At 47.2% G+C, this 26,704-nt stretch overlaps 1 protein-coding gene across 4 annotated transcripts in view; it reads left to right on the top strand.

The window, feature by feature from the left end:
- Window positions 1-26,704, top strand: part of MCC (MCC regulator of WNT signaling pathway) — a 425,462-nt gene that overhangs the window by 376,282 nt on the left and 22,476 nt on the right. For all 4 annotated transcript variants that reach the window (XM_027035816.2, XM_027035812.2, XM_015070216.3 and 1 more), the window contains 6 exons: window positions 587-735; window positions 5,098-5,238; window positions 8,041-8,144; window positions 11,473-11,656; window positions 21,279-21,513; window positions 26,337-26,543. In XM_027035816.2, the coding sequence (XP_026891617.1) occupies window positions 587-735; window positions 5,098-5,238; window positions 8,041-8,144; window positions 11,473-11,656; window positions 21,279-21,513; window positions 26,337-26,543 (1,020 nt within the window). The remainder of the gene's footprint in view (window positions 1-586; window positions 736-5,097; window positions 5,239-8,040; window positions 8,145-11,472; window positions 11,657-21,278; window positions 21,514-26,336; window positions 26,544-26,704) is intronic.

The raw sequence follows: 26,704 nt of genomic DNA, 5'->3' as shown, positions 1-26,704 counted from the left end.
TGGTGAAAAGGGAGTAGTTGGAGTTCCCTAAGGATTTTTTTTTAAGATTGGGGGTGAGGCTGAGAGAGCCAACTGTCTGATCCCCAGCGGTGGGGGAAAGCCTGAATAGTATTTTTTTTAAGGCCCTAAACTTAGAATTTTGCACTGAGAACAATTGCATGCATCCAGATTTGGTGCAGAAGCCAAACTGTGAAAATAAAGGAACCAGCTGCTCTGTTGGGCTGCAGCAACCAGAGACGAGGACCTAGAGGGACAGGGAGCTCAGGAAGGGGAAAGGAGTCCACACTCTGTTCAATATCCCCAAATTTAGGAACTGTAAAGCAGCATGCTGCCCCAGGCCTGCCACCCAGCAGTATATGCCTGGAGGATACAGCTGTATTTTGATTCTGTTTATGTACTGTTTTCACAGTAGTTAGCTTATTATCACAGAATTGTATCATACAAACCGAGAAAGATCGGGGTAACCATCTCCTGGTGCCTGGTTGTCAAGGGATATCAGCTTTAAATTCTCTTGCATGCAAAGCATGCCTGAGGACTGGTCCCCCAAGCAACGTGTCTAGAGGAGGATTTGTGCTCACCTATACAGGTATCCAGCAGTGTGGCGGAACACCTGGCCCACTCTCTTCAGGACTGCTCCAACATCCAGGAGATCTTCCAAACACTCTACTCACATGGATCTGCCATCTCAGAAAGCAAAATTAGAGAGTTTGAGGTGGAAACAGAGCGGTTGAATAGGTAAGGAGAAATCCTATATATTGGAGTGGTTGCTTTGGGGCAGGGGCGGGGGATGTGGAACGGCCCTCCTTTCCCTTTCAAAAATCAATTCAAGTTGGCTTATGAGTTGTGACACAGAGAGATGCTCTCAGGCTCATGGGTGGGGAGTTCCACCTCCTTGTGCATTGCAGGAGTGCTTACAGCAGCTGGGGCTGGCTTCAAGGGTGTTGTGTGACCTGTGTTTTCAAATGTGCAAACCTCATGTTTGGGAAGACCCCACTCTTGGCTTTACTGCTCTAGTGTTACCATTTTAAAGTCTTAATAATTGATGAACCAGGGCCCCACCTTTTTATTGAGCACCGGCCCTTGCAAATTATGTAGCAAGTCCTGGGAGCAGTTGTATAGAATGACGAGTGGGTCAGAATTACAAGATGGCTACTTAGCATGTAGGCCGATGCTGCCAGGAACCACAGAGAGAAACTCTGGAATGTTGAGTCAGCATCCTAGGGGCGCCTGGAGCAACCAGGAAGTAGCAAAGGCGGTCTGATGGAGGCATTCTGGGATTGACCAGGCATGCTGGTTTAACCCTCCCTGCTTCTCTTGGAAGGCTGCCTAATTTTATTTATGCTTTTTGCAGGGTACACAACCCTCAGTCCTTACATTCTATCCTACTTAGGCCTACTGAGAATAATTTTCTAAGTAGGTCAAACTGTCCTACTTAGAAATTTTTGCCAGTTTTATGGATTCTTCTCAAATCTCACAACAGAGGTAGTTAAAGTTTGCACTCAAGCCTCTCGGCAAAGATTGGCTGGTAGGTCATCCTAGCAATGAGAGTTGCTGAAAAAGCAAAGGAGAAGGACCAGGGCCAAACCGTGGTAAACCACCCTGGCTCAGAATGAGTCCCGCAGGGACAGAGTGCACTGCTAAATCATATCCAAGTATGGCATGGCTGCCTTGACCTACCAGTCTTCAGTGGGAGACGGTAGTTAGAATTTGAAAGGCTTATGAACTGACCAGGAAGAAATGTGGATGCCAGTCCCCATCCACCGTTGCTTAATGCCATTCCCCTTGTGTCTGGCAAACCTAAATAAATTGAATTATCATATTAGCATTCCCTGATTTGAAGCTGTTTAATACAGTGCTTGAGGACTAAGGAAATATGGCAATCTAGGTTATTTCAAATCTGGAAATTAAATGGTTTCCTTATTAAATCCAAAATACTTAAGAGTGACAATCCCGATGATTACCTTGTAGCAGTAAAGAAGCCGCCATCTCAGTACCACTGCCAGGGAGTGCTTAAGAACTGAATCAGATATGCCCTTTGCAGTTTAATGAAGTCAGATGCCTTCAGGGACCCTCTGTTGAGTGAGGATCTCCTCTCCACAGATTCTGGGATTTAACAAGCCTGCTTTGTGGTTGAACTTGGGGGAGGTTCCTTTCTCCTCAGTTCTGTTTACCTAGGAGACACCAAAGGAAAGGGAAATATTTGGTGCTTGTAGCTCACGTTATTACAGTGTTTAACAGTTTACAAAGGGTTCTCACAAACAACCACTTAATCTTCAACTTGGGAGGGAAGAATAGTCTCATTTTGCAAATAAGAAAACAAAGGCTTTGGTGTTGAGTGACTTGCCTTGAGTCCAGACCTGTTAAATAGCCTAGCTGGAATTCTCCCCCTGCCCTTGGACTTCCCCTCCAGTGTCCTGTCTATGACTGTAGCTATAGCGAGAATACGGGAATAATCTTAGAAATGATCTATCAGTGTATCCTCATGTTAAACTACCTATGTCACAGTTGGAGGCCCTCTTACACGTCCAAATATGAGAGCTGTAGCTTTGTGATAGTGTGTGGGTTGGGAGGCCATACTTCCTCAGAAGTATGTCCTTACTTAACAAATCTGTTTTAAGCACCTCCTCCATGCTAAGCTATTTGTCATGCAGGGGAAAGTAAAAGAGATAAGGTGTCCACTCTCATGGAGTTTGTATTCTGTTAGGGAAGCTATATAAGAAGCAAACAAATGAGATCATAAGAAAACTCCCAGTAAATAGGGCACTGTGATAGAGTAAGAGGGGAGGGGGTTGATTTTAGATAGGTAGCCAGGGAAGGCATCTCTGAAGATGGGGCTGTAAGTTGAGAGTTTAAGGGAAAAGGGAAGCAGCCATATGACAAACTAAGAGTCTTACAAACCAACTTAACAATCTTATGGCCAAAAAGAAGGTTGACATGAAGTAGGAGCTGTTTGAAGGCCAATGGAACTGAAATGGGGTGGATGAAAGAAGGAGTCACATGTAATAAGGTGGCAGAGTCGGCAGGGCTTGGTGGGATGTGGATTTTGAGGCCATGGACCAAGTCTGCTCTTTATTCTAAGTATCAATGGAAGTCATTAAAGAGTTTTAAGTAATAGAAGAACAGACCTGATTTAGATTTTGAAAGATGACTCAGGTGTGAAGAACGGAAGGGGGTGGGGGCAAGAGTGGAAGCAGAGCAATGATTGCAGTGGCCCAGTGTGGCCAAAGTGGAGATGATGCGAAGCAATCAATGGAAACTGTAGTTGTAGTAGATCTGGATGTAAGAGGAAGGGATGGTCTCAAAGAAGATTCTCATGTGTCTCACCTGTATCGTTGAGAAGATGGTGGTGGCATTTACTGAATGGAGAAGATGAGGGAGGGCAAGGTTTGGGGGAAATAAGTCTCATTTGGTAATATTAAATTTGAGGTGCTGGTGTGGCACCCAAATGGAAGTATCAGGAAACAGCTGGAGATGTGAGACTGGCACTCAGAAGAGAGGTCCGGGCTAGAGAAATTTGGGAGCCATAGGAACATAAATGCCTGTTAAAGTCATGAACTGGATAAAATTACCCTGGGGTAGGGATGGGAACTGATGCAGAAGGGCACCTTGGACTGAGTCCTGAGGGAATGCCAACCCTCACAGATTTCATAAAGAATAAGGAGCCAGCAAAGAAGATGGAAGAAACGTCCTTTAAGGCAGGAAGAAAACCAGTAGAGACCTGTCATGACCTAAGTGAGAGACAACATTTTCAGAAGGAAGGAGTAGCCTATTAAGTGGGGTTGCCTGAGAAGGGCCCTGAGATGTGATTGGTCGCATGTAGGTCTGTGAGCTGGCTAAAAGAGTTTCGTCTAATTGGTGGGGTCCAAATGTACATTGGAGCAAGGTGGAGTATAAAGGAAAGTGGGGACTGTCTCAAGAAGTCTTAATCTCAACAAGAACAGAAAAGTATGTTCTTGTAGCACCTTACACTGACTTGACCTTGGAGTTGCCAAAGTCTCACAGTGGTCGTAATTATACACTCACCAGCCATCTCCAATGTTGGTGAGTGTGTTCACATTCTTCTCTTAAGATATGTGGTCCTAAGATTGATCCACAAAGCAAATGGCTTCGAAGCCTGTTACTTTTTCAAGAGTCACTTGCATTTTGTAAAAGGTGAAAGATTTATGCAAGAAACCAAAGCATCGAGTCACTTGCATTTTGTATGTGTGAAACCCTGTGTCTTGAAGACTTGGTGGTCAGAGTACTATAAATGGGTGTGTCGATGGGAAATGAATCATTGCATCCAGAGCCTCTGTCCTAGGACAGAAAACAGAGAAACTGAATGCTTATGTTTTTCTGCCGTTGCCATTAACTCATTTGTTCTGAATTTATAGTTCTGGTTCCTATAAAGCGTAAAGTTCCTGCTGCTTGCCCTACAGGTAGTTAACAGTTGCAGGAGTGTCCAAAGTGGAAGGAGCTTTGGACATAATCCACGGTTCCTGGTCCACTGCCCATTCAGAGACCCTTAGGGGGAGTTTCGTACTCACTCCCTGATTCATCTTTTGCTTCTGCCCTGAGTGGTGAACAGTACAGGATCTGAGGTCAAACTTCTTGACTCAAATCCCAGGGCAATGTCCTTAACCCCTCTGTGACTCTACTTCCTCCTCTGAGAATGGGGATAATAGTACTTAAGTCAGAGGGCCATTAGAGGGTCACTGAGCAGGGGTTTAATAAATAGTAGCTATTACTATGGCACTGATATTTTGTTTGTCCCTGTGGAGGGTGGTTTATTGAAGCGCCTGAGGTCACACAGTTGGCTTCTTTCCTTGGTGTATGCTCAGAGCCTCACACCATACATGGCACATGGTGTGTTGATGGCTGAGTAGGAAATACTCAGGGGACTTCCATGTATTTCTAATTCACACAGAATTAAGTGATTCTTGTGCTCAGAGTTGCTTTCTTTAAATACTTCATGTCAGTTCCATTTGCTAAAACCTCTGACAAGCTCACATCCTAATGCACGTGTCTGGCCTGGGTCTACAGGAGATGACTCAAATACTGGCAAATGACTTATAATCCCAGCGTGAAATCGTGAAAGAGATTTTTCTTCCTTTGTAGCCGCATTGAACACCTCAAATCCCAAAATGACCTCCTGACCATAACCCTGGAAGAATGCAAGAGCAACGCTGAGCGCATGAGTATGCTGGTGGGGAAGTATGAATCCAACGCCACGGCGCTGAGGCTGGCCCTGCAGTACAGGTGGGGAAGTGAGGCTGCATAAGGGTGGTGGGGGGCATTTCAGCTGAGAAATGCATTTACAGTAACCCGCATAAAAGTAGAAAACAGGCTTTTAGAACATATACAGGGGGTTGGGCCAGCAAATACTAATGTGATATGTATGGAAAATCCATTAGCACTCTTGTGGCAATTAAGAAAATAAGAGAAATGAGTATGGTGTTAGAAAACCATTCTGTTAGCATGTTCAACTTAAATATTATTCCATCCAAGCAATATCACTGAAAATATTTATTTTTGCATTTATATATTCATTTGTTGCTCTTTCCAGTCTTTATTCATGTTTGTGTGTATTTTACATTGTTAAAACCTAGGATATTCTGTTTCTTCCATCTATGGTAGTTCTGTAATGCTGGTCAATAGTCTGCATGCATTTTGAATGACTGTATCCCTACATCAAGCTTACATATTTTATTTACTCATTTCTCTAAAATACGTTTAGATTTTTGTAGGCTTTGGATATTGAAAATAATTTTATGGGAAATAATTTAATACAGATAATATCTTCCTTCTTTTGAATATTTTCCTTGGGATAAAATCCCCGAAGCAGGAATTATAGGTCAAAGTATATGAATATTTCCATAGTTCTTCAGGCATGCTCCCAGACAAACAAGTCATTTTAAGTGAATACAATTCATTCATCAATGAGCAAGGGGTATATGAATGTACCACTTTTTTTCAGCCTCATCAGCTTTGGAATTAACTATTTTTAAGAAGATTGTTTTTTTAAGATTATTTTGGGTGGGGGGAGAGAGAGAGAGAAGGACGGAGGGAGGGAGGAAATATCCCAAGCAGGCTCCACACTGTCAGTGCAAAGCCCAATGTGGGACTCAAACTCACAAACTTGTGAGCTCATGACCGGAGCCGAAACCAAGAGTTGGACACTTAACCAACTGAGCTCCCAGGTGCCCCAGAATTTATTTATTTTTAAATTACTATTTGTTTACTAACTACAAAGCTATGCATTAGTGTTTTCAGAGGTTATTTTATTAGTGGCACCACTTAGGCATATTTGCCAAGATCCCAGAGTAGTGACTACCCTACTGTTAGCATCCTCTGAAAAGATCAGCATGTTTCAAGAAGCTTTGTTTCTTCAAAAAACAAAATCAAACCAAATCATAGGAGACCACAGCTAAAACACAATCATGCTAGTTTACAGACACACCAAAGCAAACAGACAATCCACCTACGATAACTTTTGAAAGAGGCTGTTCTGTGACAACAGTCTGCCTTTGATCTGTGTGGATAAAGCAGTGTCACCATGTCTCTAACCTGAAAGATGGACTGCCCTTGAAAGGAGGGGCTACCGGCACCCGGAGCTAGTGATGGCTCCTGATCTCTTAGGGAAGGAAGATGAGAGTAGAGAAAATCGAAAAACAGATGGTCTGATGACTAAATGTTGAATAAAGCAACATTTCCCCTGCTTAGCTTAGAGAAGCTAATCAGTTATTTGCTTAGCAGGGAGATTTCTGCACTGCAGGCATCTTATCCAGGACTACTCAGGCATTACTCAGGACTACTTGTCAGGACTACTCAGGAGCACACGCTCCACCTCCTGTGCAGGTCCACGTGGGTCACGGGTGGCAGTGTGGAAAGGGTCACTCTTAGAACCTATACCTGGTGTGTTCACTGATGATCAGCAAAAGAAGAGAGACATATCTTCCTCTTAGAAATCCAAACTTGTCAGAGATTTTGTGTGATTCAAGGGATAGTTTTACAAGCATCTAATAGAACTTTCTGTGATGATAGACCTGTTCTCTGTGCTGTCCAATATGGTAACTGCTAGCTACATGTGGCTCTTCAACATATGATATATGGCGATTGCAACAGAAGAACTGAATTTTTCATTTTACTTAAATTCTTTTTAATTAGCCACATGTGGCTAGTGGCTCCTGAAGGTTTAGGTCAAATAGTCTTCTTTCTGGGGCTTCCTTCCTCCCTCCCTTCCTTTGTCACTGTTTCTTGTGGCAGTTTCTAGGGTCAGGAAGCTGGGAGTGGTGTAGCTAGGTAGTGTTCCAGCTCAGGGGCTTTTAGGAGGTTCTGCTCAAGCTGCTAGCCAGGGCCTTGTCATCTGAAACCTTAACTGGAGCTGGCGGATCTGCTTCTAAGAAGGCTCATTCACACAGCTGTTGGGTGGAGTCCTCCGTCCTTCACTCACTGTTGGCTGGAAGCCTTAGTTCCTCACCACATGGGTCTCTCCATGGGGCTGCTCGAGAGTCTTCAAGGCATGGCACCTGGCCTTCTCTAGAGAGGGTGAGCCAAGAGAGAAAGTGAAGGGAGAGAACAGATGGAAGTCACCATGCTTTTTAATAACGTGATCTTGGAAGTGACATCCCATAGCCTCTTAGTCACATAGACCAACTCTGGTACAGTGCAGAAGGGGATAACACAAGGGTGTGGATACCAGCGTATGCCATCAGCGGGGGCCATCTTTGAGGCTGGCTACCACAGGCATATTACATTTCCTTTTTTGCTGATCATCAAAGAGGCAATGAACTTAACTCTCTCACTTTTATTGCTACTCTTGTATTTTTCTAGATGTTAGTTTAAAGTAAAAGTGTAAGTGAAGTAAAAAGGGAAGGAGGGGCAACATAGCAAAGCACGCCCTTGGCTTTGTGCAGGAATATTTGTGGATATTTTCTTGCTTACATGGACAGCAGTGCTGAGATGCAGGTCCGGAGCCACTTCGCCCAGGGGGACAGTGCTGCACTGAAGAGGCTCGCTGTCCTCTGCCAGAGTTGAGGACACTGTGTGCTTCTGTTTCAGTGAGCAGTGCATAGAAGCCTATGAACTCCTCCTGGCACTGGCTGAGAGTGAGCAGAGCCTTATCCTGGGGCAGTTCCGGGCAGCCGGCGTGGGGTCCTCTTCTGGTAAGTGTGTCTCCCTCCCTCTTCCTTCTTGTCCCCCGCCTCTTCTGCTCTGCGGTGCCCTCATTTTGCTGTTGGCATTGGAACACCTCCCAACAACATGAAATTCGCTTGTCAAGTGTGTTTTTCGTTTTTTCCTCATGACTGAGTGAGTAAATTGTTTATGTTGAATGCAGCAAGAACTGGAGTGGAAACAGAATTACAGACAAGTTAAAACAAACAGGCCCTCTTAGGAAACATACTCTCCCGGGCCAACAGGAGGACCAGATGGAGCAGGAAGCCCACAGTTTGTGATGAAAGGGACCAACTTTCCCGCAGCCTCTCTGTGATGCTGATTGTTAAGGGTCCCTTTGCTGCCCTCGTGGCCTTTGCTGCGACTCACTGCTCTGTTGGCTGTCCTTTTCCCCCAGGTTTGTTTTTTTGGGTAGTTTTGAGGCATGGGTCCCCCCTACCTCGTCTCCAGGTGCCTTGTGAACAGAGAGGAAATGGTTTCACACCCTGCCGTCTGCTTCAGAGGCTATCCCTGGAGTCCAGCCCTGTGGGGGAGCGGAGGTGTCTGCTGACCCACTCACCTCCCCCGCCCTGGGGTCATGTCATGTGTCTTATTGGCCCAATCTGTCCCTCTAGATCTGCAGTACCCCCCACGAGTACCCGTCACTTTTGAGTGACTGGAAGGGATATATAATTGAAAAAGGCACAAATGTGGCATTCTGGTTAGCAACATTTGCTAAAACTTGGCCCGTGATCATGGCTCTGGGCCTTGGATTAACGTGAGGAGGACACAGTAGAAATAGTGCTTGAAAGGAAAGAGAGATCAAGGGAGAACGTTGCCGTATTTCAGCACTGAGGCTTGGACGTTACCTCAGCCTGCACTTTAAAGCAGCAGCCTCTTGGGAGAAGCAACAGCACGTAACCAGAACACTGTATAATGGCAGAGCCAAACTGGGTGGTGTGGGTGAGCCGGGAGTCCTCGGCCATGGGAACCAGGCCATTGGTCAAGGACCCGCTTCTGGGCAAGGGCTGGGAGCCTCCAGGAGGGCCTTCCTTCCAGGATACACCTGGCAAAGAAGGTCGACTTCATGGCACCTCCCAAGTGCATCCCCACCCCGACCCTGACATTCTCACCAGCTCCTCCCCCTCGCCTGGAGTCTACCGTTTGCACTAAATACTCACAAGTTTTTTCCCCTTCAGTTTTGACCTGTCCAGGAATCTGCAGCAAATCTGAAGGAAAGGAAGTATCCTGGGCATTAATTTCCTTCTCTATATCCAAGTTACCAGGCAAGGGAGCATTTGTATGGGTGGCCACCCTCCTTTCCCTCTTTCTGCTTTTTATTTTTATTTTTATATATATTTTTTGTAGTATTAACATCCCAGCCCAGAAGTAGAAACTCTGCCAGCATTTCCATTAGAAACCTCATTTTTCAGGATCTTTTCACTAGACCATAAAACTTTATACCTCATATTAAACTGATCCTAAAATGATCTTGGCCTGCTGTCAAATTTTTTTTTAAATATATGTATTAAGGAAAATGATCAATTAACGGGAAAAAAATCAATCCTCTTAGTTCCAGTTTGTATCATCAGAGGTTGTCTTAAACCATCCTGTCCTGGAAAGGTACCTTTTATTAGGCTTGTATCTACTTGGCACAGTTACTGGGTAAGAGCTGGAAGGGCTTATACAAATCTGCATTTAAAATACTTAAAATCAATAATGAAATGCTTTGTATTAACATAATCCTGGGTAGCTCATGATATATTTATAAAATGAGCCAGTCAGTAATATTATGCCTACTTTAGAACAGAATTCAAAGAATAGTCAATTGGTGAGATGTATGGAAAATATCTCATTTGTGGAAGGAAGTAAGTTATGAATGTTGTCCGAGAAATGGCCAGAGGGAAGCTGGCCTGGTAAGCTTAGCCCTGCAGGACGTATACACCCACACTTCTTCCCCACTCTCCATAAAGCTGTGAGTTGGCTTATCATGAGCAGTTCCCTATTAAACCTCCCTTACATTCTGCTGACGGCAGCCGTTGACCTGCGTTTTGCTCTAGCGGGCCCTATAGTTGCACAGCAGAGCATGTACTGACATTTACCCACAGTACCAGTCACTGGTTCTTTTCTGTTTCTGTTTCTTTTTTTTTAAGTTTATTTATGAGAGAGAGAGAGAGAGAGAGAGAGAGAGAGACCATGTGCATATGCATGAAGGGGAAGGGGAGAGGGAGAGAGAGAATCTCAAGCAGGCTGGCTCCAGGCTCAGCACAGATTCCAACATGGGGCTCGATCCCACAAACTGTGAGATCATGACCTGAGCCGAAATCAAGAGTTGGATGCCTAACCGACTGAGCCACCCAGGTGCCCCTTTTCTGGTTTGTGTTGACTACACAGGCATTTGTTACATTCATTCTAGATGATTTAGACCAATGGTTTTCAAACTATACCCTGGGAAGCTGAAAGAGTGTCTTTGGGCCTCAGCAGTGGGCTTGGAGTGGGGGAAACTGAATGTATGACCTCCACCCTCGCCCACTTCAACTGTTTTGTTTTCTTTTGTTTACCATTTTTACCATTTTTGTATCTTAGGCTTTGGTATATAATTTCATTGGAAAATATTTGGAAGACTAGGGATCTAGGCTGCAGAGGTAGCAAACTGGTAACCTGTGTGGCCAGTATGGTTTCTAAAACACAACAAGAATGTGTCCATTTTAGGCAGGGAATTTGCTGTCTAACTCTGTGTTGGTGCCCACCACTCTTGAGGTCTTGCTCCAGCGCAGCTCCCTGGCTCATGGAGGCATTTGGGCTCGCCACTGACAGTGCCCAAGCTGAGAGAAAAAGGGATAACACTGGTACAGAAAATACACTGCCAAGCTGAAGTTCTCATTTTAACTATTAGGTTTGTTTCTCTAGCCTACACGAAGCTCTGAGCAAAGTTCTGGATGTGTGGAGGAGACAGTTGGGCCTCATTCACAAGGAAGTGCTGACACAGGAAAGAATGGCCTAGTGGTAGATTGAAACTGAGTGGGAGAAGTCAGGAGCCTGGATAATTAGAAAATCATAGCATGTTAGAGCTCGAGACAGACCTCAGAGATCACACTGACCAACTCTTCATCAGTGAGGACAGTAGAGCCCAGAGCAGAGACATGCCATGCTAAGTACAGTTTCTAAGTGATGGAGCCCGGCCCAGCATGTGGATCTCTTCATTGGCCATCCACTGCTAGTTTCTCTCCAGCAGGCCACCTCTGCCCTGAGGAACTGAGAACTGATGATCCAAGCTCACTCCCAGACTTGGCTCATGTAGACCTGGTTGACTAATCCTTTGGCTTCTTTGCGACATAGGAGACCAGTCAGGGGATGACAACATCACTCAGATGCTCCAGCGCGCTCACGACTGCCGGAAGACAGCTGAGAATGCTGCCAAGGCCCTGCTCATGAAGCTGGACGGCAGCTGCGGGGGCGCCTTTGCCGTGGCTGGCTGTAGCGCTCAGCCCTGGGAGAGCCTCTCCTCCAACAGCCACACCAGGTAATTTGCAGCCCTTCTGCCACAAAATGGCCGTGTGTCCACATGTGGTCTGCTCACTAGGCTTGACGTGCGGTGACCCAGCTCTCAGAGACGGTGAGGTTTGGGTGAGGGCGGAATTGTCCCCCTGCTTGCAGCCTGCCCCATCTGGGGGTCAGTGACTCAACACGGAAGGGCTGGAAAGGGCATTCTCTGTGGCCAGCGTGGGAACCACAGCCCAGAGAGAAGGGGAGAGTTGCTTGAGAAAGTGTCACCTGAAGATGGAACCTGAACCTACCTTTCTGTCTGGTTCCCTCTCTCCCATTTTGTTCCGTTTCCATTTCTTCATAGTTCTTGATTTCCAAGAGTATTTGGGGGTAGCTTAAGGCCCATTTGCTGCAAGTAGTTCCTAAGCACCCACGACTCACACTGCATCCTGTTTCTAGGCTCCATTCTCTCCCCACCTCCCCTTGGGCTTCTGCCCTTTATAAGCTCTTCTTGGGCAATAGCCTTCTCTTTTCCCATCTCTTTGCTTCCCAGAGTGATACCATATTCACAGCAGGTACTTAGCAGACACCCAATCATGAACCTGAGTTCAAGTTCAGTGTCTGTGAATCAAGAACTGAACTGGGTACATGAAAAACAAGGGGAGGAAAGTAGTGAAGACCTTGCTGAGCATAATTTGCTGAAGCCATTGAATTCTTTCGGAGGCGGGTAGAGGATCAGAATGAAGCCTTTTCTAGTGATCTTCTCATTTCTTACCACAGAAGCACATGAATGCCTTCCCTTTATATATCAGTTCTCCATCTAGAAAGTACTTTGTTAGAGATTCTCATGTGGTAGCCAAATCATAAAAGACAGGACAGGTAACTTACCCACTCACACAGGTGAGAAAGCCTTGGCTCAGAGATCTCTAAGTGACTTGCCTAGATAAGGTCTCAGGGCTGATAGAGGGAAATCAGGACTGGGACCCAGGACTTTGGCATCAAGCGCATTATTCTTTCCACTATACCAGGTTGAATATCATGACATTAAAAAACAGTGTCTACTTGCAAATTAAGTGACAAGAACCACATAAGGGTGGATCGAATCTCAAGCACCAAAGGAGAAAGACTGATGTTTTCTTGGTGCCTGAAAGCAATCTATTGTCCCCATCTCCGTTCCCACTGGCAGGACCCAGCCATCTGTCTAAGTGCATCTTTTTTTTTTTTTTTAATTTTTTTTTAATGCTTATTTATTTTTGAGAGAGAGGGAGACAGAGCGAGCATGAGCAGGGGAGAGGTGGAGAGGGAGACACAGAATCTGAAGCAGGCTCCAGGTTCCAACTGTCAGCACAGAGCCTGACACAGGGCTTGAACACACAAACCGTGAGATCATGACCTGAGCCAAAGTCGAACGCTTAACTGACTGAGCCACCCAGGTGCCCCTGTCTAAGTGCATCTATCTACGTGTCCCAGACCTGGTGCCTTAGGAGAGGGGACATTTCCAACAACGTAGCTGTCCAGGTGCTCACAAACTCAAGGGAATTATTTCCTTGTGACTCCAGCACCGACTGTCTTATTCCATGAAACACAGATCATAATTTATTTTTTTTCTTAAAACCACATTCTTCTGTTTTAATACAGCAAGCAGATGCTCTTCTTAATGACTTTTCCAGATGTGTATGATCTATAATTTCTGTCATTTAGAGTAGAAACGTAGACCTTGTGTTGTCAGCAACATTGTTGAATTGGTGAACATAGAAGTAAGTTGACAAGGAATATATGCTATTTCAGTAGCTTATAAGGGACGTGTTATGGATCTTTTGCTCACACCTCCCCATCCCCAGAATAACTTTGTTTTCATCCAAATCAGGGGTACATTTGGAGTCCGTCAAAAGTAAGAACTCTAACCATCTATTTAGTGGAGATCCTGGTTATGAACATTTGTTAGAAATACTTTAATGTATAGATGAGCTTTGATTCTAAGACAGTTTTCTTAGATAAATTTAATTTTTGGTGATATAGTAACTCAGGTTGAGATCAATTCAGGACATGGCCTTTATTTTTAAGGATGACCTCATGAAAGAATGGCCCTTGAACTAATTTCAGTCTCAAATAGGTCTATCAAAATACAGAGGACTTTAGATTTCACTCTATTGTCTTTCTTAAAAATTCACTTCCACACCCCGCCCCCTCCCCCCCCCCCCAACTCAGAACAGCCAGGGTGGGTACAAAGAACCACACACAGGCCATTTGTGCGGCGCACCACATTCTGTGGTCGTGACACAACCAGACGGCTTTATACTAAATGCGAGCTCCGAGAAAAAGTCCCAAACCACCAACCCTTTTTATAATTACAGTGATTAATTCTGTGTGTACATCTTGCTGTTCCAGCTCAGACATCCCCCCCTGTTGAGTTTATGGGAGAAAGAAAGCTAGTCGTCCTCTTTCCCCCCACTATAACCAACTGGCACAGAGCATTCTACTCAGTGTCAGCTCTTCCTCAAGGTCTCAGGAAAGGAATGCTGAGTGTCAGGCTCCCAGATGCCTTGCTGGCAGTGGGCAAATAGCTCCTGATGACAGGAGGGTCATGGTTTGGGAAAGGAGCAGAAGAAGAGTGGTTACCAGCAAGGAGAATAAAAATGGTAGCCAGCCTCTCAGTTGACTGTTGGCAGGAGCCCAGAGACACTGCTCTTTTACTTTTGAAAAATATGGCCATATCATAGCTTTGTCAGGAGTTGTAATTGTCTCCGTGGACTGAGTAGCTAAGTAATGTTGATTTCCTGGATACCTTTATCAGCTTCTCATGACAGAAGGGCCAGTGGACTAGTTGAAGTGGGAACAGGGAATCCTTAATCAAGCCCACCCTTTCTGTCAAGCATCACGATATCACTTCATTCCATGGACGCACAATCATTGATCTAAATCTACGAAAGGACATGTGGCCAAGACAGAGGAAGCCTCAGCAAATCTGCCCTCACAGAGACTAGAGCTAAGTCCTTTTTGTCCCACTGTCAGGTGGAGATTATGGTGAGCCGTGGGAGATCTGTGACTGTAACCTTGCGGGTGAGCTGCTGGGCACCTCCTGGGAGTCAGGGTCCCACCAGACTGACCACTCACCCCCAAATTGGAATAAGGGCAGTGGAGCTCACGATGCCCTGCTTTCACCTTCTAATCCAGACATGGGGGCTCAATCCCACGACGCTGAGATCATGACCGAGCTGAAATCAAGGGTCAGATGTTCAGTCCACTGACCCACCAGGTGCCCCGAGTTAGGATTGTATTTAGGTGTCTTTAGTCCTCTGTGACAAAGAATTGACAGGGAGGGGAGTACCACAACACGACACTAAAAGATGCAGGCAGGTGACAAAGCCTACCTTCAACTTGGAAGAATGGGGCCACTTAGGAGTGGCTGACATGGCCAAATGTCACCTGGCCTTGACCACCTCCTCCAAATCTAAAATGCTAAGCAAAACAGAAGGCCAGCCTGATGGCTTTTTCCTTCTGAAAATGAGTTGTCCCTTGGTGGAAATGAGATCTTAATTTAGGGTGCCAGGTTAGGCATTGATTGATAAAAACTTAGAGGAAAAATCCCTTTCTGGTTTTTGTGGCAAAGAAGTGAAATGCCATTCTAGCATTTAGCCAAGACAAGACGAGGCTGAAGAAAAAATGGATTTTTCTTCTAAATAGGATAGGGGGTTGTCTTGAGGACGAGGCTGGGACATGAAGGAGGGGGACCGAAGAGAGGTATTTGAAATCCATGACTACTTGACCAAACCTGAGTCTGTGTCCCATTGTGCAGGGCAGGCAGAATGGTGGGGTGTCCCAGGCCGCCAGCGTGCACCCCGCTGGCTGTAGATTGCTGGCAAGTCATAGCCGTGGAGTGAAGCCAGCAGGAGGGGGCTCCAGCAGAACATCCCGGAAAGGAGAAACCCATGTGACCTGCCCCAGCTTGTTGGAAAACCAGAGCAGAATGCAAAGATGTGCTGCTCAGCCATTCTGGGGTGGGCTGGGGCTCCCCACCTGCGGCCCTCCCCACAATCCCTCTCAGAGAACAGGCCTCCCATCCTGGAGACGGGGAGTAACCGGCCTATGTGGACAGTGATTCATTCCCCCTTGACAGCCAAGACCATCCAGCATTTCAAGCTGGGAGAGCTAATGGATGACCTAACCCAGGCCCAGCAGCCAGCGGCGGGCCCCCGGGAGACCAGCAGTGCCTTTGTCTGCAGGAGGCAGAGGAGAGGCCAGCGGCTTCCCTGCCTTTTACACTTGTCATGATCATATTCTGTACTGGAACATTAGGGCACAAAGCAGAATTGTAATTAACCCTGGTCCTCTCCCCACTGGCTTCCCAGAAGGGAGAGAGGGAGGCCAGAGGGGCTGTGGGGACGAGGTGCTTATCTGGAAATCAAACTTTATCCCAGTAAGAGTATTTTAGAGTGCTGAGCTTCCCAGAAGGGTAGATCTGTGGAGGGGTCTTTTTTCTTCTTTTCTGAAAATTATACCCATGGTAGAGATGGTGAAATAAAGGCCCTCCCTACCTGGCCTAGTATCAGGCCCCAGACACCCCTAAGGGGTGTTCAAGGGTTCAAGGAGACCCCTAAGCCTGTCAGCCCTGCCCACTCACATTGGTGTTTCCTAGACAGTTTTAGGTGGTTTCTCAAGTTTGGTCAAGCACTTGCTGCATTGCTTCTTCCTCAGCTGAAGTATTCTGCCTGACTTGCTAGGTAGCTAGAGGGAGCCCCTAAGTCTGTGTAGGGAGGTGCCAGATGTTGGCACAGCTGTCTCTCCTCTTCCAGAAGGAGTGCTACACTAGCTGGCCCTGCCTGCTTCAGGACCCACTGTCTCCTTTCCAACAACCTGGTGATGTGGGAGCTATTCGTATCCCCACATTACTGCAGCCCAGGAAGGATGGGTCATTTCATCTGGGCCATAAAGCTAGGCAGTGTCAGAGGAGGCACAGTTACTCAGGTCTGTCTGATACCAAAGATCCCATAATCCCTGGCACCGGCCGGATCAGCCCAAGAGTGTAGTGGCCTCTCCCTAGAGAATTTCGGAAGGGTCCCGTTACCTCATAGGCTACTGTGCAAATGCCTACTTACCCTATGGGGTAGACCAGTTGTTCTCAAATCTAGCTGTGCCTCAGGATGATGAGAGGGTACATGAAAATACAGATTGCTGGGTTCTGCTCCTTCACCATTCTAGAGGTCTTGGGAGTGGAGCTGGGAATGTGCATTCCTAACAACTTCCTAGGCGAGGCTGCTCCAGCTAGACCAGCAACTACTCTTTGACAACCACTGGGGTACGCCAGTCCTGCTAAATGGAAAATCTGCCAAAGTAGTATCATTTCAGTGCCTGCAGGCTGATTACAGAACTCTAGCTTCTAGTTCTCTTTGAATTTTGAAAATTCTTTTTTAAGTGAAAGATAACAAACGTTACCTCAAGTCTAAGGGTTCTAGTGGTAAAAAAGTAGGCCAAAGACAATATGACAAAGTCATCTGGGTGGTAGGCACATGGGTGTTGGCGAATCTCTGTGTTTTTCTGTGTGTTTAAAATTTTTCAAAATAAGTGTTAATGTAAGGAAGGACGAGGGTTGTAATGCGAACCTCTGGTCCAGAGCCCCATCTTCACGGGAAAGGATCTCATACCTGAAGCCTCCTCCCGAGTCACTGGAGGAGAAGTGTTGATGTTTCCCAGCGCCGCGCTGTCCAAACATGCCGCACCTGCAAACACACTCAGCCCCGTGGAATGCTTTGAGAACAATGCCACCACTTCAGTTTGCTTATTTGTCTGTGGGACATTTGGATGTCTGTCCTTCCGTGTCCATGTTGAGGTGAGCCCTGAGCCCTACTTGAATGGTTTTGTTCCAGGCATGCCTGCCCCCACCCCTTCTGGCTCAGGGAGGCAGGTCTTTACTGGAGAAGGCTGAGATGCTGAGAGGGAGGCTGTTTCCTCTCTTAGAAGGAGGAAGGCTGTTTAGAAAGGTCCCTCTCCTTCAGAAGTCCCACCGGCCTCCCCAGCGCCCTCTGCTGGGGGTCCTGTTAGCTTGTTCCCTTCTCTTGAGCTGCTTCATTTCTCAGGGAAATTGTCCCTCAAGTGTTCCAGCCAGAGGCTGTTCCTGCCTCTCCCTTCTCATCCTTTTTAAAATGCAGGTTGAGGGGCGCCTGGGTGGCTCAGTCCGTTAAGCATCCGACTTCGGCTCAGGTCATGATCTCGCGGTCCGTGAGTTCAAGCCCCGCATCAGGCTCTGTGCTGACAGCTCAGAGCCTGGAGCCTGTTTCAAATTCTGTGTCTCCCTCTCTCTCTGACCCTCCCCCATTCATGCTGTCTCTCCCTGTCTCAAAAATAAATAAATAAATAAATAAATAAATAAATAAATAAATAAATAAAATGCAGGTTGAGGGTGCCTAGATGGCTCAATCAGTCGAGCATCTGACTTTGGATTTCAGCTCAGGTCATGATCTCATGGTTTGTGAGTTCGAGCCCAACATCGGTCTCCGTGCTGACAGTGTGGAGCCTGCTTGGGATTCTCTTTCTCTCTGCCCCTCCCCCACTCATGCTGTCCCTGTCACACTCATAATAAATAAATTAAAATAAAATACAGCTTGAGAAAACAAAGTAGTGGTGATTGATAATAACAATTTTATCCTCTTTTCTGCCTTCCCAGCGTCCACCATCTCTTCCCGAGGTTGTTGCAATAGCCCAGAATGGGTCTCCCTACCTCTCCCCTTGCTTCCCTACATCTCCCCATCTCCCCTCAGCACAGTGGCCAAAGGGAACCTATTAAGATGTAAGGCAGATCACATCACCCCTGTTACAAACCCTCCAATGGCTTCCTTTCTAATTCTGGAGAAAAAACCTGATAAAACCTGACATGACCTGGCACCCTGCCACCTCCCCTACATAACTCTCCTCTCTGACCAGTTCTCTTCCTCCCTCTCCCTTAGCTGTCTCTGACTCAGCCACAGTCTAATTCTTGATGGCCACACCCACTGCCTCAGGGCCTTTGCATTCAGTGTGTCCTCTGCTTGGATCACTCTTCCTCCAGAAATCCACACAGTTGCCTTTCTCACCTCCATGAGGTCTGCTTTATGTAATTTTATCATGCAGGCCCTCCCTATAACCCTGTTGCAAAGAATAATTCCATCTTCTCTTTGTGCTACCCATAACTGCTTCCTTTTTCTCCATGGTACTGCTCACTGTCTGATCTACTGCTTATTTTACTTGTTTGTCTCCCCTATTAGAAAATGAGTTCTATGAGAGCACAGATTTTTCTAGGGCCTAGAAGAGTACCCCATAGTGGTACTCCAGTATTATTTAAACGAATGATAGCTACATTTGTCGAGTGCTTACCATGTGCTAGGCACTGTTCTAAACACTTTACCTTTTATAGCTGGGGAGATAGGCACAGAGAGGTTGAGTCAGGCTACCGGTAAATCTACAAAGTGTAGAAGATGCCTGGGTCACAGGTAAAGGTAGCACCTCTGAATTAGGTTCTCCAGAGAAACAGGACCAATAGGGATAGGGTGGGGGTATGTCAATATATGAATAGAATGACTAATTTTAAGGTATGGGCTCATATGATTATGGGGGCTGGCAAGTAGTAAATCTGTAGGACAGGCAGACTGGCTGGAGACCCAAGGAAGACTTGATGTGGCAATCTTGAATCTGAAGGCTGTCTGGAGGCAGAATTTCTTCTTTTTGGGGCGGGGGGATATTGGGTCTTTTCTCTGAAGACATTCAACTGATTCGACAAGACTCACCTACATCATGGACGGTAGTCTGCTTTACTCAAAGTCTGATTTAAATGTTAATCACATCTAAAAATACCTTCACAGTTACATTTAGATGGGTGTTTGGCCAAGCACCTGGGTACTGTAGCCCAGCCCAGTTGCCGCACGAAATTAACTGTCGCAGCCTATGAGGAGGAGGTGTTGTGTGTTGATCAGGCTGATCTTGCTCCCTTCATCTATGAGATACATCCTACCTGTCCTGATGGGCTGAAGAGACTGGGGGGTGGGGGGAGCAATCCCAGAGTCTGTGGTCCTCAGGAGCTTCCAGTCCCAGCAGGAGTTCTCGCCCTAGGGGGTTCTCTTCCTCCTGTGCACGGCCAGCTGAGTCGGGGAGTTGTAGCTTATCACCTCTCCTCACCTTTGTCTCCGCAGAAGCCTAGTCTTCTATAATGTGTCTAGATATGTGTCAATCCCATAAGAGTGTAATGGGCCTTGGTCACACCTAGGTTATAGAGCAATTGCATCTGCTGAGTTGGGATCCCAGGCCTGTTACCCCTGTTCTAGGCTGAGGTGAGGAGGGCAGTGCTGGGCCTACGGCAGCCAGCAGCCCATGGAGACCGCTCCTTGTTCCTGGCACAGCTTCTACAAATGCGAGCTGTGTGAATGCTGGCCTGAGGCATGCGAAGACGGTGGTCCAAGTCCGGTGTCTGGCCTCATGACCGAGCAAGCCACCTAATATCTCTGAGCCTCAGTCACCAAATTGGTAATAACAGATGATAATGCCAAACTGGCCTGTTTTGATGATAGTTAAATGGGCCTCTGCCTGTTTGTCTGCCATTGTGCTAAGGCCAGAGCCACGAGGACTGCATCAAGTGTAGGTAAGTCTAGTGTAGATCCAGAGAAACTGTAGGTCCACACTGGCCTCAATGCTTGAGGACTGACAGGGTGCAGAGGGCCTCATTCTGAGCCAGTGGGGGCAGCCTGCCCACTGCCAGAAAAAGCCAGAGCCCTCTCTAAGAGCCAGAGCCTGAGTTTTCCTATGATGCTTGTTCCTGCATGGTGGTCTGGGTCCCACACAAACCTTCATGGGCCACCATGTTCTCAGGGTTCATCCTAAGTGCTCCTCAGATCTGGCAGCCATCACCGTTCAGCATGAGCATCCAAGGGCCGCTTGGATGGGCCTGAGTCCCTGTGGTGGATGCTATACTCAGCCATGACGCAGGAGGAATGGCAGGGAGGCCAGGGGCATCCTGCTTTTCTAAGTTGTCACAGTAACAGCACACACACGTAGGGGTTTGTTTCACGGTACAGCACTCCCCTTTCTCTACCACACCTTCCACTGCCACCCCGAGGGGATTGCTTTCAAAGTCCTGGACGTGTGTTTGCGCAAGTGAGTATGTGCACACACGCATGTCTATAGATCACACCATAGGCATTTTTTTCTCCAGCTTTGTTCCTTAACATCTCCCCTTTTTAGGTCCTGTCCACACATACACCGATTTTTTTTTATTATATACTACTTTTCATCCTATTTCTCCACTTAAAATATTTCTACCATTGTCATAATTATTACTGTAACGTCCACATCACTTACGGCCTTTTGGAATGTACCATAACTAACTACACCCTCTATGCCATGAAATATCTTTAGGTGTATCTTGTTTCTGCGGGATTATTTCCTCAGAATTCATTTTTAGGGTCCACATGTTGTGTTAAAGGGGGTAAGCATTTCTGTTACTCTTCAGACTTATTTCTCTCTTAAAAAGTTGTATCAATTTACCATGCCATGAAGAATGCTTTTTTTTTTCTTTTTTGGAGGTGCAGGGAGATTACCATTTAAACACCATTGGAGAGATGGGTATGGGGAAGAGTCAGGAAAAAGACCTGTTCACAGTGGAGGGGGAATGTGACGGGTTTTCTCTGTCTCCTCAGCACAACCAGCTCCACAGCCAGTAGCTGCGACACAGAGTTCACTAAAGAAGATGAGCAAAGGCTGAAGGATTACATCCAGCAGCTCAAGAATGACAGGGCCGCAGTCAAGCTGACCATGCTGGAGCTGGAGAGCATCCACATCGATCCCCTCAGCTATGATGTTAAGCCCCGGGGGGACAGCCAGCGGCTGGATCTAGAAAATGCCGTGCTAATGCAGGAACTGATGGCCATGAAGGTACCGTGGGGGTGGGGCCCCCTGGAACCGTGTGCCCATTTGCTTCCATGTCATCAGAAGGAGACAAGAAAAGGCCCTCTGAAAGCAGGTCCACGATGATGATATATGAACCCCGTCTAGGTTCAGTCACCTCCCTCTGGAGGACAGCCAGAGCCTCATTTGTAGGCAGGAATAGTATCAGTGTGCCTGGGGTCACTTGAGCTGGATATGTCCCTAGAGGGGTCAGCTGAACTCAGGAGAATGCCTAGGGGTGTCCCAGCTCAACTTTGGAACACCTCATTCTCCAAGAGAAGCCAGATGAGATCCCTCCAGGTTGGCCTGTGTCCACATAAAAGGACCCCTAATCTCCAGAAGCGTATGGTGCTTCTTGGGTTGAGGCTGATGTTAATGTGGAGTGGGGGAGAGGATAGGGCAAGGGCAGGTGCGTAACTTGGACCAGAGCCCCAGTTTCCTGACGCCCTTGTCCCTTTGGTGCCATGTGTAGCCTGCTTGCATCATTCTGCTCTCTGGTGAAGTTTCCCAGCGCTGTTCAGGTCAGTGTTTCTGACAAGATCTTGGGCTGTTTGCCCAGCTGGCTGAGTTATCTGCTGGCATCTTTAGAGCAGGGGGAGCTTTCTTGGAAAGCTGGTGCCCCTCATTGAGAAGTGGTTAAACTGCCATCCCTTCAGCAGCACACACTCTGCATGTTTCCGGCCAGGGGTGCCAAGCACTTGGCCTTACTCTCCTGAGTGCTTTCTCTGAAGACTGCTGTGGTGCCGGAAGACTGTATCTGGTGTCTGTTCCCAATTCAGGCCAAGAATTTGCAAACCCTTGGAATTTCCAGAGTGTCTTTGTTATGCTAAGGAGGCAGGCCCCCTGGAAGCTGCAATACCAGGGCTGTCCCTGGAAGGATCTAGCATGTGATTATAGAGTTGGGACTTCCAGCCCCTTGACCCCCAGTGAGGGTAGGGAGTGCTGCAGATTGAGCTCCACTGAGTGGCCTGCAATTTCATCAATTGTGCCTAGTCCTGAAACCCCAGTGAAATTCCTCGACACTGAAGCAGAGAAGATCTGCATTCAGCACACTTCCAGGCACACCCTGTGTACACCCTTTATGGTAAAACTAGATATTGATAGTGATTTCTGGAGTCTAGCGAGTTACTGATCATGAGTGGATTGTGGAAACCTGGTTTTTGGAAGCAGTTGGTGGGAAGTGCAAGTGACCTGGGGACAACCCCCTCCCCACGTCACCCGCCCCCAGCACTCATGGCTGGTGTTTGAAGTGAAGACAGTCGTGGACTCTATCCTTACCTTGTGGGGCCTGGGAGAACTCCAGGAAGTTCAGGTCAGAGTGTGTTGTATTGTATACACCCAATTGGAGTGGAAATAAAGAACCACTTGCCAGGACCGAGCTCCTATATGGCTGCAACCAGCTCTCTGCCTGTGGCAGAGGTGGGCACTGGTAAGGGCTGCTCCTGCAGGTCTTGGTTCTGCACAGGACTCTGCTGCCAGACCTACTAACATGGGGAGTCAGGGCCAGGAGCTGTGTTCCCAAGCCTGCTCTCCAAACTCCACTCTCCTCTGCACAAAAGTGTGGTTTGCACAGCCTTGGATTCCGCAGTGTCTCTTACTCCCAGGTACTGAGACGTGAGGGAGGGGCTCAGGGACAGAAGCCAGCTTAAAACCATAGGCAGGTCCACTGGGCCAGGTAGGTCAAGGAAGTGCTGAATTATTGGCTAGTAACTGGTGTCTCCTGTTGGGACCAACACTGTCCTCAGAAAAGAGCAGGGTCCCCTCTGGTTAGCTCACCTCTGGAGAGCAGAGAGGAGCTGCCAGCTGTGGTCAGCCCAACACACTCGGGTCACTTGCTTAATGTGTCCCTGTCCTCAGCGACTGCTCAGTCTTGAGTCTAACTGAAGCCTGGGAAGACTTTGGGCTGTGGCAGTAAATTAGGAATCAGCTTCTTTGCTTCTAAGCTGGTTTATTGTGTCCTTCCCACTCAGCTCAGACCCTGATTTCTGTTCCCTCTGGGGAATCCTCATGCACCCTTGGCTGATGTCTCTGCTCATTGCCCATGAACCAGGCATTGGGTCCATCATCACAGTGCCTTTTTCCCCAATCAGGAGCCCTCTTTGTGGGCCTTTGCACCCCACGGCATGAGCTGTGAAGCTGCCCTTTCGTTATGTGTTCCAAACACGTTTCCTTTGGCCAAAGACTAAGGATTTCCTTTTTATGTTCAAGCCAACATGTTGTGCGATAAATTCCGGGTTACTCTGGCCAAGAAAGACTTTTTTGGTGGAATAAAGGCTCTAATATTCCCTTTGCTATTTGAAAATAAAATGTGTATACATCATAGAAATTATCTAAAAGAGCAGAAATTATAAAAAGCTGGGAGAAAATAACCCATAATATGATCCAGAGGCAGCCATTGCCAGCCATCTGGCTTGGTTCCCTTCCTCTGAGGTTTTTGAAGGGTAAACATCAGAGTCCTCTCCCTTCCCTACACAGCATGTTCAAGGGTATGCACACCATTCCAGGGCCACTAGCAGCAGGTTATGTTGGATTTCACCATTTCACTCTAGGATACAATTGCTGAGACACTCAAGTTTTCTGGGTTTTTCACTTCCTGTACATGAACTTTTTGTCTCTAGACGATCTACTTGGTTGCTTTTCAAATCCACTCTTTTTTGAATAGCCTTTCCTTCTGTTACAACTCTTCTTTCTCTCTTTGTTTTAAAGATTTGTTTTCTAGTGTTTGGCCTGTTATTTCTGGTTCTTATAAAGGTGGATTTTATCTCATCATGATTCATTTCCATTTTCTCTCCGTGTGGGTTGGGAGAACACCAGCTCATCTTCAGTGGAGATCGTATCTTCTACCAAGTCCTCTTGGGTAGTAGATGTCCCTACAGAATAGTTCTGTGCGTGGATCTGTTTGGACCCATGGGTTTCAAAGACTGAGAACTAGTTTCTGTTACATTCTTTGCTTAGGATTCCTGTTTCACATCTTCACATGACAAGTTTGTGGTTCTGGTTCCTCAAAAGAGGCTCTTCCTTTTCCCACCCAGACCTTGAGGGATAAGTTCCCTCACCACATCTCCAGAAAATAAATCTAGTCTTTTACTCTAGGCAGTACTTTGAGAGTCCTGGCTCATGTAGAGGGTCTCTGTTCTGGCACTCAGCCCTGCCCTTAGCACAGGTGCCAAAAGCCCTAGATCCTAGGGCCTTCATCCTGGTCCAACACCTCCATTGGCCTGTACTATGGCCACCTTGCCTTTCCTCTTGGGCAGAGTTCCCCTCTTCATTTTTGGCACCCATGGATTCATTTTTCCTTCTTTTGAGCTTGCATTTATTTATATGTTTGTTCTGGGTGTGACTGTCCCCACTAGCTCAGTATGCAGTATTGCCAGAACCTTCAGAATTCTGCTTCTAATGGCAAAAGATGAGAAGGCTCCGGTGTATGGAACCACCTTTCATTCTGGTTTTATAATCTCATCTTTATGAAAGATCTGGAGTCTTCTTTTGAGTAGCCGCTGAGCACCTTGCCCTCTGCATGTCTAATGCCCCCTCCCTCTACCCTGATCTGAATATTATAAGCCATAGTGGGTGCCCTCTAGGTATTTCCCCACACTGGAGGGTGAGAACATCTACACTCCAGGTCTGGCTTATCAAGAAGAGCATACTAGGCCCGTGGCTTATTACCTCGAAGGATCCATTCAGGGATAACTAGAATCAGTGACCTAGGTGAATCCTTCTTAAGGCTCAGACTCAGTTATAGAAACTCAGTTATAGAGAGTCTATCCCAGAGATAGGTGGGAAGACTGACCTGGCAGTCATGTACTGGTGGAATCACATGACAAGAGTCATGCATGGGCCCACCTTGAGGGAGGGACTGTAGCTTAGTGGTTAAGAGCCTGGGCTCTGAGCCAGACAGCCTGGGTTCAAACTCTGGCTACCAATTTATGCAGTAATTGCGGGCAGGTGGATTTCTGTCTGTGTGCCTCAGTTTCTCATCCAAGTATGGAGATGCTCATAATATCTATCTCAGGTTGGAAGAATTAAATGGGTTACTTTGTATAAACCTTTAAAGCAGCATTACATGCTCAGTAAGTGCTGGTGGCTATTGTTTTCTGGCTGCTGGTCCCAAGGTAGCATTTCCCTGTTTTGGAGTTACTTGTTTGTCTCCCCAGAAAACTCTAATTTGAGTTCTCTAAGACACTTTGCAAAGCTATCTAATGAGTAGTCATCTCTGAAGGACTCAGTTTCTAGTGATTTTATTTGGGCCTCCTGAGGTAGACAAGAGCTGAGGTGATACCCTGGCTCAGCTGCAGGGTGCCAGGGGTGCCACCAGGGGGCATTGAATATGTGGATTGGTGCCATGGAAAAGGGAAAGGGAGTGGGAATTGGTGGGGAACTAGCCAGGCCCAGCCTTGTGTGGATGCCCCTCCCTCACAACCTCTTTGACAAGCGCAGCCTGTGCATGCCGGAAGAGTGGTTTCCAGCAAGACTGGTGTGCCCACTGTGGGGGGTGAGGGGCAGCAGGGGACGTGTGTTCCAGTTACTAGGTTCTTAGAATGAACCAAAAATCTGCTTGCCTGTAACTCCTTCATTCATCTCAGTTCTGGTCTGTAGAATGACAAAGCACATGGCTTTGTCCGCACATCAGTCCTTCAGATGGTAGAGACAGCTGGCTTATTTCCTCCCAGTCATCTTGTCCCGGCTGCAAAGTGGTAACTCCATCGCAGGGCTGGGGGTCACACCCTCAGGGCCCCTTGTCACTTGCCTGCTTTCCCACACCTGGCCCTGCTCTCACAGCGTGGGTGCCTCATACCATGTGTGCTCCGTAGGAGGAGATGGCCGAGCTGAAGGCCCAGCTCTACCTCCTGGAGAAGGAGAAGAAGGCGCTGGAGCTGAAGCTGAGCACGCGGGAGGCCCAGGAGCAGGCCTACCTGGTGCACATCGAGCACCTGAAGTCCGAGGTGGAGGAGCAGAAGGAGCAGCGCATGCGATCCCTCAGTTCCACCAGCAGCGGTGGCAAAGACAAGCCCGGCAAGGTAGGACAAAGGCACGGGGACCCCTGGGGCTCTTCCCACCCAGTGACCGCCACCTCCCCTCACTGCCCCACAGCCTCAATTTCCTTATTTGCATGAGGACTACAAGCTATTCTAGATACCTTAAAGAAGGTAACGTTTTGGGTGCAAAAAAACCAAATCCA

Source organism: Acinonyx jubatus, chromosome A1 (genome assembly GCF_027475565.1).
Source record: "Acinonyx jubatus isolate Ajub_Pintada_27869175 chromosome A1, VMU_Ajub_asm_v1.0, whole genome shotgun sequence".
In the NCBI taxonomy this organism is placed as follows: domain Eukaryota; kingdom Metazoa; phylum Chordata; class Mammalia; order Carnivora; family Felidae; genus Acinonyx; species Acinonyx jubatus.
This window is presented reverse-complemented; position numbering and strand designations above follow the sequence as displayed.